This window comes from Pseudophryne corroboree, chromosome 6, assembly GCF_028390025.1.
Source record: "Pseudophryne corroboree isolate aPseCor3 chromosome 6, aPseCor3.hap2, whole genome shotgun sequence".
NCBI lineage: Eukaryota > Metazoa > Chordata > Amphibia > Anura > Myobatrachidae > Pseudophryne > Pseudophryne corroboree.
This window is the reverse complement of record NC_086449.1, coordinates 293453380-293472511: the sequence shown is the minus strand read 5'-3', so window position 1 is coordinate 293472511 and position 19132 is coordinate 293453380. Positions and strand designations below refer to the sequence as shown.

Sequence of the window (19132 nt, the reverse complement as noted above, 5' to 3'; positions counted from 1 at the left end):
AGGTGGAATGCTGTATGTAAGGGTTAATAGTGTAACCTATCCCTGGTACAAAAGTTGGAATTATCCGCTCAGCTATACTGGATAATGCCTGTGCAAACATAGCCCATGGGGGATCAACTTGCATCTGTGTCTGCCTTGTATTTTTCAAGAGACCTTGGTGAAAGCTAAAACAATTTGCACAGAAACCATCCTAAACCAGATCCTGAGAGGTTAACCCAGCCTTGCAAGACAAACATGATATGAGTGTTGGTGCTGCTGTAAGTTTATTTTCCTCACCTTTGCCACTCTTAAACATGATAAATAATCAAACACAGTGTACTACACAATTTGTGACTGTAATCACTTCAAGATTGTTAAAGTGACATACAATCCGACCCTACCCTGCTTTGCACCAGCATTGAGGATCGGAATAAAAAGAAAAACAGACAGAATTTATAGTAAAATCAGCAATCACACTAGCAATCAGTCACAGGTCATTCATTAGTATAATAAGCAATATGAGCACATAATCAACTACAAATATATTTCAAGTATGTAGGAGAAACATAGTACTGCATTCTCTTATAAGATTTTAACCGTATTCAGACACATAGCGAAAAGAAAACAACATTAATAATTATCAGACTTATATGCATTAGGCACTTATCCAACTATTCGTACTCAATAGGTAGATAGAGACTTAGTGCTGTATTGTCCGTACTCAGTAGAGTGGGATACAGGGAGACTCACCCCGCTTCCAGGACCGATCAATACATTTGCGAATGCTGAGTGGATCCAGATGCCAATAGTGTACACCACTGCTTTGTGAACCTACAGTTAACACAGATGCCCAAGTGAATTCTGACGCACCAGCCACACAGCCACCTACGATGCGACTAGGTCCCCGGTCCCATTAGATAAACAGCATCTCAGATGGAAGCGGGAAAAACAGTTAAAGGCGGGAGACTCGGAGGAAACTGGTCATGAACCGGGGGAAGGGGCGACCAGGGGAGCGTCTAACTCCCCACTGCTGACATGAATCCTAGGGATCGCGGCCTCATACTACCCCTGGAGCCTATGATCCCTAAGGCCTAGCACTGGTGCACCCTAGGTGGCAGCCACGTCAGTGACTGTTTGGTAGTCTCCGCCCAAAACAGAGCGGCTGTGTCTGCGTTCCCCCTCTAAGCGGAAATGATGCCTTACCTTCTCCCCAAGCTCTGACCACAGCCTGGTAACGTCTGCTGGACTGCTAGTATATCCTACACAGACGCCCGCCGAAACAGCACTGTACTCGTGGGTAAGCGTTGTCACGACTCGTCGAGGAGTTGTTGGAGCGACTCTTTCTAAGGTACATATAAGACGCTTTTTAGAAAGATCACTCAAGAAAAAATAGTAAGACTATAAAAATAAAATAAGAAAGCTTGGGGCTGCTGAAACAGCCGTCCTCTTGACCTTGGTCCGGCTCCTGCCGCACCAAACAAAAAACTGATTTGCCTGAGCCAGGAGGCGGGGATATATGGACGGGCCCGTTGCATGCTGGGAGGCCGAAAAGCTTTGACCATTTGGTGCAAATCCGCTGTCGCTTCATCATATCCCATTGTTATCCTGTGGACCCTGCCGGAGAAATAACTGGTAATAATAATAAGTAATAATCAATGGGTGTTTCAGGGGCAAAATTCCATATTTACTAAAACTCGATTTTTGGCTGATTTTAAAACACCAATGTCAATATAAATTTTATTTTAGTCTACAGTCAGTCAGTTTTTTGTCAGTTCCATTCACAATCGACTGCAAATAGACCATAACATCGGTAAAAAATCGACTAACACTTCCTCCTGATTTTCTATTGGCCAAAACTTACCACAGACAAGAAGTTGCTGTGGTTCCCCTAATTTTGGTATGCATACATCTCCAATAGTGGGGTGCCTGTGATGATTTGCGTACATCTTCAATGTTTCGGTGCCTGTGCAGTTCCCTCTGAGCTGATTGATTGACGGATACTACGGCGATCGCAGCTGCGATTTGTGCATGCTGAGGATGTTGAAATTATGCAAAAAACCCAGCAGCCCAGAAAAGTACAGAGGGCCTAATTCAGACCTGGTCGCACGCAGGCTATTTTTTGCACTGCTGCGACCAGGTAATCGCCGCCTACAGGGGAGGGGGTAAGCGCTGTGCAGGGGTGTGATCGGCTGTGCAGTGAGCTGCACAAACAAAAGTTTGTGCAGTTTCTGCACAGCGCAGGACTTACTCAGCCGCTGCGACGATCCGGACAGGTGGTGACGTCAGGAGTCCTCCTCCGGAACGGCTGGGCAAGCCTGCGTTTTTCCAGACACTCCTAGAAAACGGTCAGTTGCCACCCATGGACGCCTTCTGCCTATCATTTTGCGATCGCCGGTGCAGAGGAAGGAGAGATATACATTTTTATGTGTATAAATAATTATCACTGTACTGGGCCCCAATACTTCTGTTGCCAGCCCTGAGTGTACCCCATGTTCTGTAATGTAACTGAAAATTGTGCCTCAACTATTTTGAAAAAGCAACCCACACAACCTACTGCAGCAGGCAACATATAGACCAGCATTCCCAACCTTGGTCCTCAAGGCACACTAACACTGCAGGTTTTAGTGATGGGATGTAGTTATGTAAACAGCGGTCAGGAGACCGCCGGTCACATTACCTCCCCCTACATCCCACCCGCTGAGAATCCCAACGGTCGGCATGCCATACCATGGACTATTCCCACTCGTGGGTGTCCATAGAGTGGGAATAGAGTCGCCACAACCCTTGAAGGGGCTTGCTACACTTGCCCAAATGATTAAAGCAAAATAACTGAGTTACTAATTAAGTCACCTGTACTCGAGCATGGATATCACTAAAACCTGGATTGTTAGTGTGCCTTGAGGGCCGAGGTTGGGAGACCCTGGAATAGACATTTATGTTTTTGAACAACAGAATGTGTTTATTATACTCCTTTCAGACTGCGAGTAATAACCCGGGTTATTGCATGTGAGTGAGCAGCAACCCAGGTTACGGTGCAGTCTGAAAGGGGCGAGTTGAAATAATCCGGTTTGAGCGACCTGGTATTTCAACTCGAGTAGCGAGCAGGGTGGAACCCTCAACCCGAACTTGCGGTGCAGTGTGAATGGGTAAGCTGGGTTGATGCGACCCTGGACCCGTTCACACCATAGTAAAACGCGGTGATTGGAGATCTCATCCACAAACACCGCCTTCAGATGCGTTGGCAGTGACATCATCAACCCAGGTCAGGCTACCTGTCTGACAGGTCTCACCAAGTCGCACCCGGGAAGGATCCATGTACAAATCCCAGGTGCGACTTGGCTTTAGTGGTGTGAAGGGTGTGGTAAGAAAGGTAGATCGTAACTAGGTCGACAGTGTCTAGGTCGACCACTATTGGTCGACAGTAACTAAGTCGTCAGGGATACTAGGTCGACAGGTCATAAGGACGACATGAGTTTTTAATGTTTTTTTTGTGTCGTTTTCTTCGTAGAGTGACCGGGAACTCCAATTAGGGCACCGTGTCCCCTTGCATGGCTCGATTCACTCGCAATGCTTCGGGCAAGATTACCGTTTCCGATTTAAGTCCACGTGGATCGTTAAGTATGAAAAAGTTCAAAATTACTCATGTTTACCTTTTGACCTGTCGACCTAGAACCATACTTGCCTACCTGACCCTCTTCATGAAGGAGAAAATGCTCTATTCCTGGACTTTCCTGGTAATGTATGATTGCCATCACCTGTGGTGAAACACCTTTCTTATCAATTAACTAGCTCACCACAGGTGATGGCAATCATACATTACCAGGAAAGTCCAGGAAGGAATAGAGCATTTTCTCCCTCATGGAGAGGGTCAGGTAGGCAAGTATGCCTAGAACCCTGTTGACCAATAGTGGTCGACCTAGTGTCAACCTAGTTACTGTCTACCTAGAGACTGGATCCCGGAGTGAAAGTGGTATAAGCTAGCAAAATGCAGTGCTGCTGTCACTGTACTGTAGCGGTGCTGTCCTGAGACCGTGGCATGGAGCAGCAGCAGCAGAGGAGAGCACAGCGCATCATCAGTCACCACCCACTTCTCCAGCTCTGGCTTCTTTCTGCAGCTTCACGTGGATGGGGTCCCACCGTCACAACATGACAGTGACGTCACTCTGACGGGCGGATGCGCGCGTACGCAGGCAGGCGCGTGACGCTGGGGAGCGGGCGCGCGCTCATCGGGCGAGTTGTGAGTGAGAGTGGGATTCCGAGACTCGGCGGAAATTCCGGCGTAACAGTAGAGACATCACCCGGCCGGTGTCCGGAGCACGGAGTATGGCCTCCTTCCTGGAGGTGTTCGGGCTACCGGCAGAGGAGGTGAGGCCCGTGAGATGGGAGTGCGAGTTTCTCAGCTGTGCCCGGGGTGGGGGGTAGAGTTGCCCGGCTGTCAGTAGTCGGGCGGCCTGTGTAGTAATAGCTGCTGCCCTAATGGACAGAGTACCCCCGGCTGTGACATGCGCGGCCACAGTGACCGGCAGCCGCACGGCATTGTGGGAGTTGTGGTCAGGGGCCACAGTGTGTGATGCCCAGCACTGAGCGGTACAGTGGATGGGATGGGGAGGTGTTTACAGTATACACACTTGACAGTATCTGTGTGTATCGTGGGCTGTGGTTGGAAGGCAGGGTCAGGGCAGTAACGAAGATAAAGCTATCCATGTAGAGGCAATATGTAGTAACTGGCTCTGTCAGTCCGTGTGCATCAGGGCAGGAGCATGTGCTGCTCTCCAGCTGTTGGGAATCTGCATCCAGTGCTGGCCTATGGGTGACCGGGCATCCTGGCATGTATGTGTGCTATAGCAGCTACTTCACAGCGACAGGTTATATAGTTATTCATTTTACAGTCTGTAACCCTGGGGTCTATTTACTAATCAAACACAGCCTGTAACATGGAGCAACAGTTAGGAGCTGATTGGCTGGTACTTTATCTCCATCCACTTTATCGCCCTTCAATGCTTAGTAAATAGACCCCCCCCCCCCTCCTTCCCCAATCACACACAAACCTACCAAATACCTATGTGTGCTGAGTCTTCGTGTGTTCTCTTTATCTGACAGTATCCCTTTCTACATCCATCATATTCCTGGTCACCTACAGTATAATTAGTTTTAAGTAAGTGTTCCTTTATATGGTATGAAGTGGATGATGGCTTAAACCAGGGGTGGGGAACCTGTTTTCTACCAAGGGCCATTTGGATATTTATAAAAATCCTTCGGGGACCATACAAAAATTATCAACGTAAAAATTACCCTGCCCCCCAGTAGTTATGCCCCTTGAAGGTACTGACTGCGCGTGCCAAAAAATGGGTGTGGCCAATTAAAATGGTAGGACATGATACACATATACTGTGTGTACCATGCCCGCACAGTGCCAGGTACACACATGCCGCCCCCCCCCCCCCCCACTGTGCTGCTCACCGCTGCTGCTGCTCCGTCCGGCGGCGTGTCTCAGCTGTCAGGGGGTCAGGACATGGTGGAGAGCGCGGCTATGTCAGGTGGCGGCATGCAGGATCTCAAACCATCCGCCGGTTTGTGAGCCAATCGGAGCTTGCGGACCGGCAGCAGCGGCTCCTGATTGGCTGCCGGTCCACAAGCTCTGATTGGCTCACGAACCGGCGGCTGGTTTGAGATCCTACCCGCCGCTGCCGCTGGACATATAGCTGCGCTCTCCTCCCTGCCCTGACAGCTTAGACACGCCACCCCCGGACTGAGCACCGGCGTGTCTCGCTGACACACAAGCGGGTGGGCCGGAACAAACGGCTTTGCCAGCCTTATACGACCCGCAGGTTCCCCACCCCTGACTTAAATGAACATTGTCGCATGGTTTATGTGGTTTTCATCTAAAAATAGCAAAAACACTACGCATTACATTGCTTTTTTAAAATAATTATTCAAGAAACAACTCTGTGCCTGGAGCGCCAATAGTTTTACTCCTAGGCCGGACATGTGTGTTTATTGGAAATGGTTTCTTGTTTTGGATGAGTGGTATGCCTAGTCTTGTGAGTATATGTCTTCATATACTGTAGCTAGTTAAGGCACAGGTCAGATGTACATCATGTATATTACAAGTTAGATTCTTCACTGCTGAAGGCTTTCTCTTAATGATGTTAGAATTATGGAACCTGTGGCTAAATTACTTTAATTGTCGATAAAGTTGGTGACCAGTTTAATAAACTATGATTATACAGAGGTGAACATTGATATACTTTGCATACAGGACCAAGTATACTGTAGGTACTTTGGCTTATTTTGTTAGACTGTAGTATTCTAGTTTAAGATTTTGGCTATATACACTGTATCTGCCATCCAGCCAGGCAAGTATAACAAACTTTTTGTCTCCACTTATTGTTTGTTGTTGTAGCCTTTGACATTTTAGAACAATATCGTTTTTATGTACCCGTCTACAGTCCCTTTTACAGTATTGCATAGTACAAATCAATGGTTTTCACATACAATATGCATATGTACTCGTGTATGATTTCTCTGAAAGGAGCAGGGCTTGAAAATAGCATCAATGATTTGTAAAGGATAGTCCATATTTAGTGAGTGCATGATGGTGGGGAAGAATAGTCTGCACACTACCCATGCTCAGGCTGTATACTGTATGTGAGTAGGAATGATAGATTTAGCAGCTGACCCACCTCTGCTTGCATTGGGTGTTTACAAGATGGACTGAGAAGAGCTTAGCCACAAGAAACCAATGAAACCAGATGGATGTCCTGTACCCCAATATATAAATATGGCTTCTATTAGCTCAAGTGAAGGGACAGAGCCTAGTGTTCATTCATCACCCTGCACCTAATCAATGAGCAGGGCATATTTTAATTTTTAATGACCAAATTTTATATGTGATGCGTCGTTACAGCTACGTCTAAAATTTTTCCCTTCATAATTAAAATATGCCCTCCTCACTGATTAGGTGCAGTGTGATAGAATGAACACTACGGGGCTGATTGAAATGTTGAGCACGACCCTTGCTGGGCGTCTTTCAGGGCTATTATATTGTTGCTCGTGTCAGATGCCCATTAGTAGTTAACGCGCCTGACTGCTCCTGGTTTAGCCAAGCAAACCTGTCTAAAGAGCTCAGTTGGACGTCCAAAGTCCAGTTTTGGGCACCAAACTACTGATTTTTTTTTTAACACATTTCTTTTCTTGCACCTCAGTTGAATAGCTCCAATAGTCGCCCATTACTATAGACGTCCAGCAGGGGGCATGTGCAACAATTGAATCGGCCCATAAGATCACTCTTCCTTAGCATATGTCACCATTAATACAGTGCAACCTGTGTTGAGTGGGCAGATAGCAGTTATGGCTTTTATAGTGAAAAAGTGGCAAAATATAGTTATGTTAAATGACAATGGGGGAGGTGGATTCAATTATTTTTTCCCCGTAGATGCTACTAGATGACAACCCAACATGGCAATTCAGTTGAAATGTTGCTCTGTGCAGGTACGTAGGTGATTAGCTGTAGGAAAGTGTGTGTGGTGGGGGTTCACATTTCAGCTTGCAGCCACTGGGTGCCCAAACAGCACTTTTCGCAGCGTGTCCATTACTTTAGACAGCCTTAGCTGCTGTATGCGGATAAACCCAGTCTGTTTGGGTGTGTCATGCGTGCAAAAAAAAAATGTTTGATTAGTGCCCCACCACACTCCCCAACGAGGATTGTTTAGACGCCCAAACAATTGTCGCAATTCAGTTGTTTGGGCGCACATGCATGTCGCACCCACACAGACCGGGTTTAGCCACCTGAAACGGCTAAACCTGTCTAAAGTCCTTCATAAACAGTAGTTTGGATGCCCAAATGCAGAGTTGGCAAACATTTTCTCTGACGTCCTAGTGGATGCTGGGAACTCCGTAAGGACCATGGGGAATAGACGGCTCCGCAGGAGACTGGGCACATCTAAAGAAAGATTTAGGACTATCTGGTGTGCACTGGCTCCTCCCCCTATGACCCTCCTCCAAGCCTCAGTTAGATTTCTGTGCCCGGCTGAGCTGGATGCACACTAGGGGCTCTCCTGAGCTCCTAGAAAGAAAGTATAATTTAGGTTTTTTATTTTACAGTGAGACCTGCTGGCAACAGGCTCACTGCATCGAGGGACTAAGGGGAGAAGAAGCGAACCTACCTAAGTGGTGGTAGTTTGGGCTTCTTAGGCTACTGGACACCATTAGCTCCAGAGGGATCGCACACACCACACACTTCGGTCACTGATGGGTGCAGGGCGCTGGGGGGGGGCGCCCTGAGCAGCAATAAATAACACCTTGGCTGGCAAACTGACACCATATATAGCCTCAGAGGCTATATAGGTGTATATTAACCCCTGCCAGAAATATTAAAATAGCGGGAGAAAGCCCGCCGAAAAAGGGGCGGAGCCATCTCCCTCAGCACACTGGCGCCATTTTCCCTCACAGCTTCGCTGGAAGGATCACTCCCTGGCTCTCCCCTGCAGTCCTGCACTACAGAAAGGGTAAAAAAGAGAGGGGGGGCACAAATTTAGGCGCAGTATAATATATATATGCAGCTATATGGGGAAAACACTCTTTATAGGTGATATCCCTGTGGTATATAGCGCTCTGGTGTGTGCTGGCATACTCTCCCTCTGTCTCCCCAAAGGGCTTTGTGGGGTCCTGTCCTCTGTCAGAGCATTCCCTGTGTGTGTGCTGTGTGTCTGTACCGCTGTGTCGACATGTATGATGAGGAAAATGATGTGGAGTCAGAGCAAATGCCTGTAAATGTGTTGTCACCCCCTGAGGGGTCGACACCTGGGTGGATGACTTATGGAAGGAATTACATGACAGTGTCAGCTCCTTACATAAAAGGTTTGACGACATAGGACAGCCGGCTACTCAGCTTGTGACTGTTCAAGCGTCTCAAATGTCATCAGGGGCTTTAAAACGCCCGCTACCTCAGATGACAGACACAAATGTCGACACGGATACCGACTCCAGTGTCGACGACGATGAGACTAGTGTACCCTCCAATAGGTCCACCCGTTACATGATTGAGGCAATGAAAAATGTATTACACATTTCTGATTGTACCCCAGGTACCACAAAAAAGGGTATTATGTTCGGTGAGAAAAAACTACCAATAGTTTTTCCTGCATCTGAGGAATTAAATGAGGTGTGTGAGGAAGCCTGGACTTCCCCCGATAAGAAATTGATAATTTCTAAAGGTTATTGGCAGCGTACCCTTTCCCGTCAGAGGATAGGTCACGTTGGGGAACATCCCCTAGGGTAGATAAAGCGCTTACACGTTTATCAAAACAGGTGGCACTACCGTCTCCGGATACGGCCGCCCAAAAGGATCCTGCTGATAGAAGGCAGGAAGCTACCCTAAAAGCTATATATACACACACGGGCATTATATAGCGACCAGCGATTGCATCAGCATGGATGTGCAGTGCTGCTGCTGCGTGGTCAGATTCCCTGTCGGATAATATTGATACCATGGATAGGGACAATATTTTGCTGAAGGGTGGAACTGTTGGGGATGGTCTTTCAGACCTCGTTTCCACAGCTACGGCTGGGAAATCGACATTTTGCCACAGGCTACCCCACAGCAAAAGAAAGCACCGTATTATCAAGTACAGTCCTTTCGGCCCCATAAACACAAGAGGGCTCGAGGCGCATCCTTTCTGCCGAGAGGCAAAGGTAGAGGGAAAAAGCTGCAGCATACAGCCAGTTCCCAAGAGCAAAAGTCCTCCCCCGCGTCCGGTAAGTCCACAGCATGACGCTGGGGCTTCACAGGCGGACCCGGGTACGGTGGGGGCCCGTCTCAGAAATTTCAGCACACAGTGGGCTCTCTCACAGGTGGATCCCTGGATCCTTCAAGTAGTATCTCAGGGGTACAGGCTGGAATTCGAGACGTCCCCCCCCCCCCCCCCCCCCCCCTGCCGTTTTCTAAAATCTGCCTTACCAGCAACTCCCTCTGCCAGGGAGGCAGTGTTGGTGGCTATCCATAAACTGTATTCACAAGTGATTGTCTAGGTACCCCTCCTTCAGCAAGGAAAGGGTTACTATTCCACAATGGTTGTGGTACCGAAACCGGACGGTTCGGTGAGGCCCATCTTAAATTTAAAATCCTTGAACACTTATATCAAAAGGTTCAAGTTCAAGATGGAATCGCTCAGGGCGGTTATTGCGAGCCTGGACGAGGGGGATTACATGGTCTCCCTGGACATCAAGGATGCGTACCTACATGTCCCCATTTACCCCCCTCACCAGGAGTACCTCAGATTTGTGGTACAGGACTGTCACTATCAGTCCAGACGCTGCCGTTTGGGTTATCCACGGCACCGAGGGTCTTTACCAGGGTAATGGCCGAAATGATGATACTCCTTCGCAAGAAGGGAGTTTTAATTATCCCGTACTTGGACGATCTCCTGATAAAGGCGAGGTCCAAGGAACAGTTGGTAGTGGGGGTAGCACTTTCTCGGGAAGTGCTACAACAGCACGGCTGGATTCTCAATATTCCAAAGTCACAGCTGGTCCCGACGACACGTCTTCTGTTCATGGGAATGATTCTGGACACAGACCAGAAAAAAGTGTTTCTTCCAGTGGAAAAAGCCGAGGAGTTGTCATCTCTAGTCGGAGACCTCCTAAAACCGGGACAGGTGTCGGTACATCAATGCACACGAGTCCTGGGAAAAATGGTAGCTTCATACGAAGCAATTCCATTCGGAAGGTTCTACGCAAGGACTTTCCAGTGGGACCTGTTGGACAAATGGTCCGGGTCCCATCTCCAGAGGCAACAACGGATAACCCTGTCGGCAAGGACCAGGGTGCCGCTGCTGTGGTGGCTGCAGAGGGCTCATCTACTAGAGGGCCGCAGATTCGGAATATAGGACTGGGTCCTGGTGACCACGGATGCCAGCCTTCGGGGCTGGGGGGCAATCACACAGGGAAGAAATTTCCAAGGACGGTGGTCTAATCAGGAGATTTCGCTTCACATAAATATTCTGGAGCTAAGGGCCATTTACAATGCCCTAAGCCAAGCAAGGCCCCTGCTTCAGAACCAGCCGGTACTGATCCAATCAGACAACATCACGGCGGTCGCCCATGTAAACAGACAGGGCGGCACAAGAAGCAGGAGGGCAATGGCAGAAGCCGCAAGGATTCTCCGATGGGCGGAAAATCATGTGTTAGCACTGTCAGCAGTGTTCATTCCGGGAGTGGACAACTGGGAAGCAGACTTCCTCAGCAGGCACGACCTCCACCCGGGAGAATGGGGACTTCATCCAGAAGTCTTCCAAATACTGGTAAACCGGTGGGAAAGACCACAGGTGGACACGATGGCGTCCCGCCTCAACAAAAAGCTAAAAAGATATTGCGCCAGGTCAAGGGACCCTCAGGCGATCGCTGTGGACGCTCTAGTAACACCGTGGGTGTACCAGTCGGTTTATGTGTTTCCTCCTCTGCCTCTCATTCCCAAGGTAATACGAAGGCGAGGAGTGAAAACTATACTCGTGGTTCCGGATTGGCCAAGAAGAGCTTGGTACCCGGAACTTCAAGAGATGCTTTCAGAGGACCCTTGGCCTCTGCCGCTCAGACAGGATCTGCTGCAGCAGGGGCCCTGTCTGTTCCAAGACTTACCGCGGCTGCGTTTGACGGCATGGCGGTTGAACACCGGATCCTGAAGGAAAAGGGCATTCCGGAGGAAGTCATCTCTACCCTGATCAAAGCCAGGAAGGATGTCACCGCAAAACATTGTCACCGCATTGGCGAAAATATGCTGCTTGGTGTGAGGCCAGGAAGGCCCCAACAGAGGAATTTCAACTAGGTTGATTCCTGCATTTCCTACAAGCAGTGGTGACGTTGGGCCTCAAATTGAGGTCCAGATTTCGGCCCTGTCGATTTTCTTCCAGAAAGAACTAGCTTCCCTGCCTGAAGTTCAGACTTTTGTCAAGGGAGTTCTGCATATTCAGCCTCCTTTTGTGCCCCCAGTGGCACCTTGGGATCTCAATGTGGTTTTGGAGTTCCTGAAATCACATTGGTTTGAACCACTTAAGACTGTGGATTTGAAATATCTCACGTGGAAAGTGGTCATGCTGTTGGCCCTGGCTTCGGCCAGGCGTGTGTCAGAATTGGCGGCTTTGTTTTATAAAAGCCCTTATCTGATTTTCCATATGGATAGGGCAGAATTGAGGACTCGTCCTCAGTTTCTCCCGAAGGTGGTATCAGCGTTTCACTTGAACCAGCCTATTGTGGTGCCTGCGGCTACTGGGAACTTGGAGGATTCCAAGTTACTGGACGTAGTCAGGGCCCTGAAAATTTATGTTTCCAGGACGGCTGGAGTCAGGAAAACTGAATCACTGTTTATCCTGTATGCACCCAACAAACTGGGTGCTCCTGCTTCTAAGCAGACTATTGCGCGCTGGATTTGTAGCACTATTCAGCTGGCGCATTCTGCGGTAGGACTACCGCAGCATAAATCTGTAAAAGCCCATTCCACAAGGAAGGTGGGCTCATCTTGGGCGGCTGCCCGAGGGGTCTCGGCTTTACAACTTTGCCGAGCTGCTACTTGGTCAGGGGCAAACACGTTTGCAAAATTCTACAAATTTGATACCCTGGCTGAGGAGGACCTGGAGTTCTCTCATTCGGTGTTGCAGAGTCGTCCGCACTCTCCCGCCCGTTTGGGAGCTTTGGTATAATCCCCATGGTCCTTACGGAGTTCCCAGCATCCACTAGGACGTCAGAGAAAATAAGAATTTACTCACCGGTAATTCTATTTCTCGTAGTCCGTAGTGGATGCTGGGCGCCCATCCCAAGTGCGGATTGTCTGCAATACTTGTAAATAGTTATTGTTACACAAATCGGGTTATTATTGCGAGCCATCTGTTCAGAGGCTCCTTTTGTTATCATACTGTTAACCGGGGTTCCTATCACGAGTTATACGTGTGATTGGTGTGGCTGGTATGAGTCTTACCCGGGATTCAAAATCCTTCCTTATTGTGTCAGCTCTTCCGGGCACAGTGTCCTAACTGAGGCTTGGAGGAGGGTCATAGGGGGAGGAGCCAGTGCACACCAGATAGTCCTAAATCTTTCTTTAGATGTGCCCAGTCTCCTGCGGAGCCGTCTATTCCCCATGGTCCTTACGGAGTTCCCAGCATCCACTACGGACTACGAGAAATAGAATTACCGGTGAGTAAATTCTTATTTTTTTTTTCTCGCACCTCAGGAGGCTGCGAGAAAACATGTGATCATTGTGGCTGCAGCGATTTAAAACAATTGATCTGCCGCTAATGCCCCCTACACATTAATATGCCGCCGAGCTGCCCGACGGCGGATGCGGCCGGCGGGGTGTGTGTGTGTGTGTGTGTGTGTGTGTGTGGGGGGGGGGGGGGGGGGGGGGTAGTGAAGTTTCTTCACTCACCCCCGTCATCCGGCTCCATAGCAGTGGATATGGACATCTCGTCCATATTGGCCTGCATGCAAAAGCGACGGGGCATCAACGATGCACGAGCGCGGGGCCACGCATCGTTGGTGCCTACAAACTAAACGATATGAGCGAGTTCTCGTTCATTAATGAACGTGACCGTTCACATCGTTTAGTAAAATCTATTAGTGTGTAGGGCACTTAAGAGTCATATGGGTAGTTATAATAAACTAAAACGAATATGTGGAAGTGTTTCCTTTAATAACCGAACCGATCCTATCCTAGTGATCATTTAGCTGCCCATTCTAGAAAATCATAAGGATCCTACACACTTAGCGATATCTTTGAAAGATATGAAAGATGTTGTTAAAAAATATCTTTCAGTGTGTATGCAACAATGATGAACGATGCGCGTCCCTGCAATCGTTCATCGTTGATCGATCATTATTTAAACATGCAATCCAATTTGTTCTATATCGATGTATGCAATGTCATATCGTCCAAATCGGCCATAGGCATCGTTCAATGTGTACGCAAAAAATCATTCATAAAAAAATTGTTAATATTGCACAAATCTATCAGTGTGTAGGGCTCATTCTATCAGATTGGTTGCTATAGGCAACACCTCTACTTTCCTACTTTTTTTTTTTTTTTTTTTTTAATTTTAGTAACTCGACCCTATCATACGGAAGATTGTAGGACTTTTTTTTCTGTTTATTTAATGTCTGTATGAATATAGAAACATCTTGCAACGAGTGTAGTATGGTTTGCCGGCGGTCGGGGTCCGGGCGACCAGCATACCGGCGCCGGAATCCTGACCGCCGGCATACCGGCAACTGGGCGAGCGCAAATGAGCCACTAGCTATGCACACCACACTATCTCCAGGGGAGTCGGGATTCCGGCGCCGGTATGGTGGTCGCTGGGAGGCCGGCTGCCGGCAACCTGAAGACCGCCCCTTGCAACTTGTGTAATAAGACCACTATAATTCGCTGGCATTCCTTTAATTGGAAACATGTCTACAGATGTGTCCTCTTACATCTTTGCTCCGTGCGCTGTAAGTCGCGTTACACATAACGTATGAGTGACGTGTGATCCGGTAGCGCCAAGTCTGTTTTTGTTGATATTTTTCTGCGCGAATGTCCAGCATTCCTATATCCTCTATGTGACTGCGACTGTATGTGCATACAAAATGTTATGTTATCCAGGAAACCAATGTAACGTGGCATTTCGGATGCAGATAGAGACGCAATTACACACAGGATAAAGGCATGCTGCATATAATTTTAATCGGCAGAAGCTGCTTGTGCGGCCTATTGTATTACATTGGGTCTAAGATGCATTTTCGCCAAAAAGACGCTCAACGCTATTGAGTACCACCACGTCATGGCGTAACTTGAAGGGCTGTTTAGCGTGACTGCAGCAATGATGTAAGAGGACACATCTGTAAATAACATTAACACTCACCAAAATTATTGATGTCTAATTTGAAAGTTTTAGATAATTTTCTGACTTTAGCATTAGGAGTTAGCATTGTGTAGGGGTGCAACAAACTTTTTTTTGAGATTAGTGGGAAAAAAACATAAAATACAAATCCACAACTGTAGTTATAGCTGCCTGTTTATTTCTAATAGAAGGGGAGATTTATCAAGCACTGAACAGAGTGGAGAAGTTGCCCATTGCAACCAAACATTGGGGCAGATGTATTAAGCCTGGAGAAGTGATAAAGCAGTGATAACTGGAAGGTGACATCACAATCATTGCTGGTTTGAAAAATGACAGGAGTGGATTGGGTGTTGCGTTATCACCTTCCAGTTATCACTGCTTTATAAATTCTCCAGGCTTAATACATCTGCCCCAGTGTCTTCCTTTCATTTTACAGAATGTACTTGATAAATGCTGACTCAAAACTGATTTGGTGCTATAGGCAACTTCTCCACTCTTTTCACTGCTTGATACGTCAGCCCCAGAGTGAATAAAAAGGATGTATGTGTTCTACTATATTTTCATACTGAAAACATATCTGCGTAAATCTCCAGTTTTGAAAATTGAAATATTGAATTAATTCATGCTTAAATCAGTGGTACTCATAAACATTTCTCCTAATGATGACAATTTTTGGTGGTCAAATCGGACATGTAAGTTATTGGTGTTGTAATATTTATTACAACTTGCAAATCATTTTCTTAATACTGTAGGCCTATAGACCAATGCACATGGAATATTTAATTCCATCCTTTAAGGCTAAATATCATATACTAGATCTTAAGAAACTGGGACTAACCTGCAAATTCTGATTATGTTCTGGTTTTTGTTATTTTTTTCTCTATGGAAACTTGATGATCATTGGCAATTTGTAATGCAATAAACATATTATGATGTTTCAAATAAATGGTGTTCACAGTATATTGCTGTGTGTTCATTTACAATTACTACCTATCAACTCATCTCTATTAACGGGGACATGTTGGCCTCGGCTGCTTTTGTAATGCAGCTTAATTATCTCAGTGCTATCTGTGGCCAGTGTCACTTCCCACGAGTGATTGATGAAGCTGCAGACAGGTTATGATTGTAGTTCTACTTCTAGCTGATATTTTCCAGAGAAAGCAAAACCCTAGTGAAGTAGTTGACCATTTAACCTTATAGTTCAGAAAATTGGCTTCTTATCCCTTATATGGATCAGTCGTTTTAATACATTTTATGTAGCCTGACGTTTCACCATTTACATACAAGATATACGGTATGTTTAATTTCCTATGTTAGTCTTAAGCCCCATACACACTAGCGCGGTGCCAGCATCGGCAAGTGAATGCAACACTTGCCGATGCTGGCGGGGAAGGGAGCGAAGTCGGGCGGGGGACGATGGCCATGCATGGCTATCGTTAACGAGGACCTCCCTCGTCTGTACATGTTCGGACGAGGGAGAGGGAACTTAACGATGCACGGGAGCCCATCAACCCCCAGTTTAGAAAAATTTACTTGGTAGCTGGTCACACTGGAACCAACTCCAAACATTTGCCTTTTTGTACTTTTGCCTTTTTTTGTTTTACCTCTGTAATATCAGCAAAACATTTTCCTTTTAAGGTAAATTTTCATCCGATGAAATAAAAAAAAGTCGCACCGGGGGCAAGATTGGGTGAATACAGTGGGTGAGGCAAAGGAGTCATGTCGTTTTTGGTTAAAATTTCTTTAAACTCTACGCTGTGTGGGGAGGTGCGTTGTCATGATGGAAGAACCAGTCACCTGTTCGCCACAAATAGGGACATTTTTTTCCTCAAATCGTGACGCAACCTTTTCAAATTTTCCAAATAGAATCTTTGGTTGACAGTTTGACCCTTGGTACAAATTCTGAGTGCTCAAACTTTGCTGCAGCACGTTATTCGTGTGAATCAGCCATCACAAAATAGGCGAAAGAGTGGATAACTCATTGGAAAAACAAATCACTGCAGTCAAACGCTACCTTCCCCCGCGATTTCAGCGGGGATACCGACTCGGAAGGGTCTATGAACAATGGAAAAGAAGAAAAAAAGTTTTGGAATGTTTGTCTGTTGGTTCCGGCATTACATTTAAAATGACTGCATGAATTTTGGATCGCATTTTCACTAATGCATAGATTAGTGATGTAGAAAGAAATTGAGGTATGTATGATCTCGATGTGACATCAGGAAGAGGAGCAATAAAGGAAAAAAACATTTTAGTGTATTTATGCTACTAAAAGATCATAATATATTGTGTGATAATTAATAAGCAATATATTTACATGTATCTTTCTCTTACGTCCTAATGGATACTGGGGAACTGTACTTTAGTACCATGGGGTATAGATCGGGTCCATTGGAGCCTGGCACTTTAAAAACCTTTAGTGTGTGCTGGCTCCTCCACTCTATGCCTCTCCTACTAGACTCAGTTTAGAAAAATGTGCCCAAGGATCCGCGTGCGTTTCTCTGGAGCTCCAGAGAGTTTCCTTGATTTCTTATTTTAGTTATTTATTTTCAGGTAGTACTGGTTGGCAACCAGTCTACCTGCTTCGTGGGACTTAGACGGGGGACTGAACCAACCTGCTGAGGGTTAATGGTTCGTAATCCCTGCTGACGGGTGCTGTTTCACACACCATACTGTGTGTGCCCACCCCAGCAGCTAGCAGCCACCCTTTAACAGATGCCGAAGATCGTCAGGTGCGGTGAGTGTTATCAGCGGGGTCCCGGTTAGCGTGTCCCCTGTGCGGTTTGGTGGCATGTCACGGGTCCGAGCTGCGGTGCCCGCCGCAGACTACACTAGCTCAGCGGGCTTATGCTCCACAGTGCTCACTGTCATTAGTCTTTGTGTGTACTGTTTCTACTAATTCAGCCAGTATAAGCATTTGTGGGACTGCGCGCCATTACAGGGGTGGGGTTTCCCGGAGATCGGGACCAGAGGCGGGAAGGCGCCATTTCTCCGGCAGGGTCCACAGGTTATCCACAGGATAACAATGGGATATGATGGAGCGACAGCGGATTGGCACCAAACGATCGCAAGCTTTCTGGCCTCCCAGGATGCAACTGGCTCGTCCATATGTTTCCGCCCACTGGCTCAGTCAAATCAGTTTTTTGTTTGGAGCTACAGGAGCCGGACCATGGTCACAGTGCTGCTGTGTTTGGCAGCCCTAAGCTTTATTATTTTTTTTTTTTTATAGTCTTACTCCATTGTTTTGAGTGATCTTTCCTAACAGCGTCTTACATGCATATCTGCAAGAGTCGCTCCAACAACTCTCCGCCGGGTCGCAACAACGCTTATCCACGGTACAAGTGCTGTCTCTACGGGCGTCTGTGTCAGATATACTAGCAGGTCCAGCAGACGTTACCAGGATGTGGCCACAGCACGGGGAGAAGGTAAGGCATCGGTTCCGCTTAGTAGGGGAATACGGACACAGCCGCACTGTTTTGGGAGGAGACTACCAAACAGCTGGTGCGCCGCCACCACGGGTGCTCCAGCGCTAGGCTTTAGGGATCATTAGGCACCAGGAATAGTTTAAGGCTGCAATCCCTAAGGTTGATGTCAGAGGGGGGATTCAGACGCTCTCCTGGTTGCCCCTCCCCCAGTTCATGACCAGTTTCCGTGCGTCTCCCACCATGAACTGAGTACCTCACTTCCGTCTCAGACGCTACCACGAGGGGTCTCGGTCGCAGCATATGCCGCTGCGTCTGTGTACACTAAGGTTACCGCTAAGAGTCCGGGTTGCAGACAGGTGCGTCTGCATGCACTAGCGTTCACTGAGCATCTGTGTCCACTAATAAAATACCGGAGCGACAGTGTACACTAGTAGCGGATGGATCCACTCAGCATTCGCTAACGTATTGATCGATCTTGGAAGTGTGCGGAGTCTCCCTGTATCCCACTCTACGGAGTACGGGTTATACAGCACTAAAATTCTATCCATTTTTGTTAGTATGAATAGTTCACTTTAGTGCCTATTGCATATGAGTTTGTGTACATTACTGTGGTTTTCTTCGCAATAACATAGTATCTAAGGTTGAAAGAAGACAATTGTCCATCGAGTTCAACCTATTTGTGGTCTCCTATGCACGATTATTTTGTATAAAATTTTGACTGAAGTTGATGACTGCCGTTGCGTTTTATCCCTCTTTTTTTATAATAACCATAGTGCGTGACTATGCACCGTAACCCTGGATATCCTTCTCCATTAGGAATTTATCTAACCCATTCTTAAAGGTGTTGACTGAGTCGGCCATTACAACTCC

General features: G+C 47.1%; 1 protein-coding gene across 3 annotated transcripts in view; it reads left to right on the top strand.

The window, feature by feature from the left end:
* The first annotated feature begins 3986 nt into the window (after positions 1-3986).
* NEDD4 (NEDD4 E3 ubiquitin protein ligase) overlaps positions 3987-19132 on the top strand; it is a 470501-nt gene continuing 455355 nt past the window's right edge. The window contains exons 1-2 of one of the 3 annotated variants that reach the window (XM_063926139.1): positions 3987-4344; positions 7415-7470. In XM_063926139.1, coding sequence (XP_063782209.1) covers positions 7438-7470 — 33 coding nt within the window. In that variant the 5' untranslated portion in view covers positions 3987-4344; positions 7415-7437. The remainder of the gene's footprint in view (positions 4345-7414; positions 7471-19132) is intronic. The other 2 variants (XM_063926140.1, XM_063926138.1) reach the window with 2 other exon arrangements.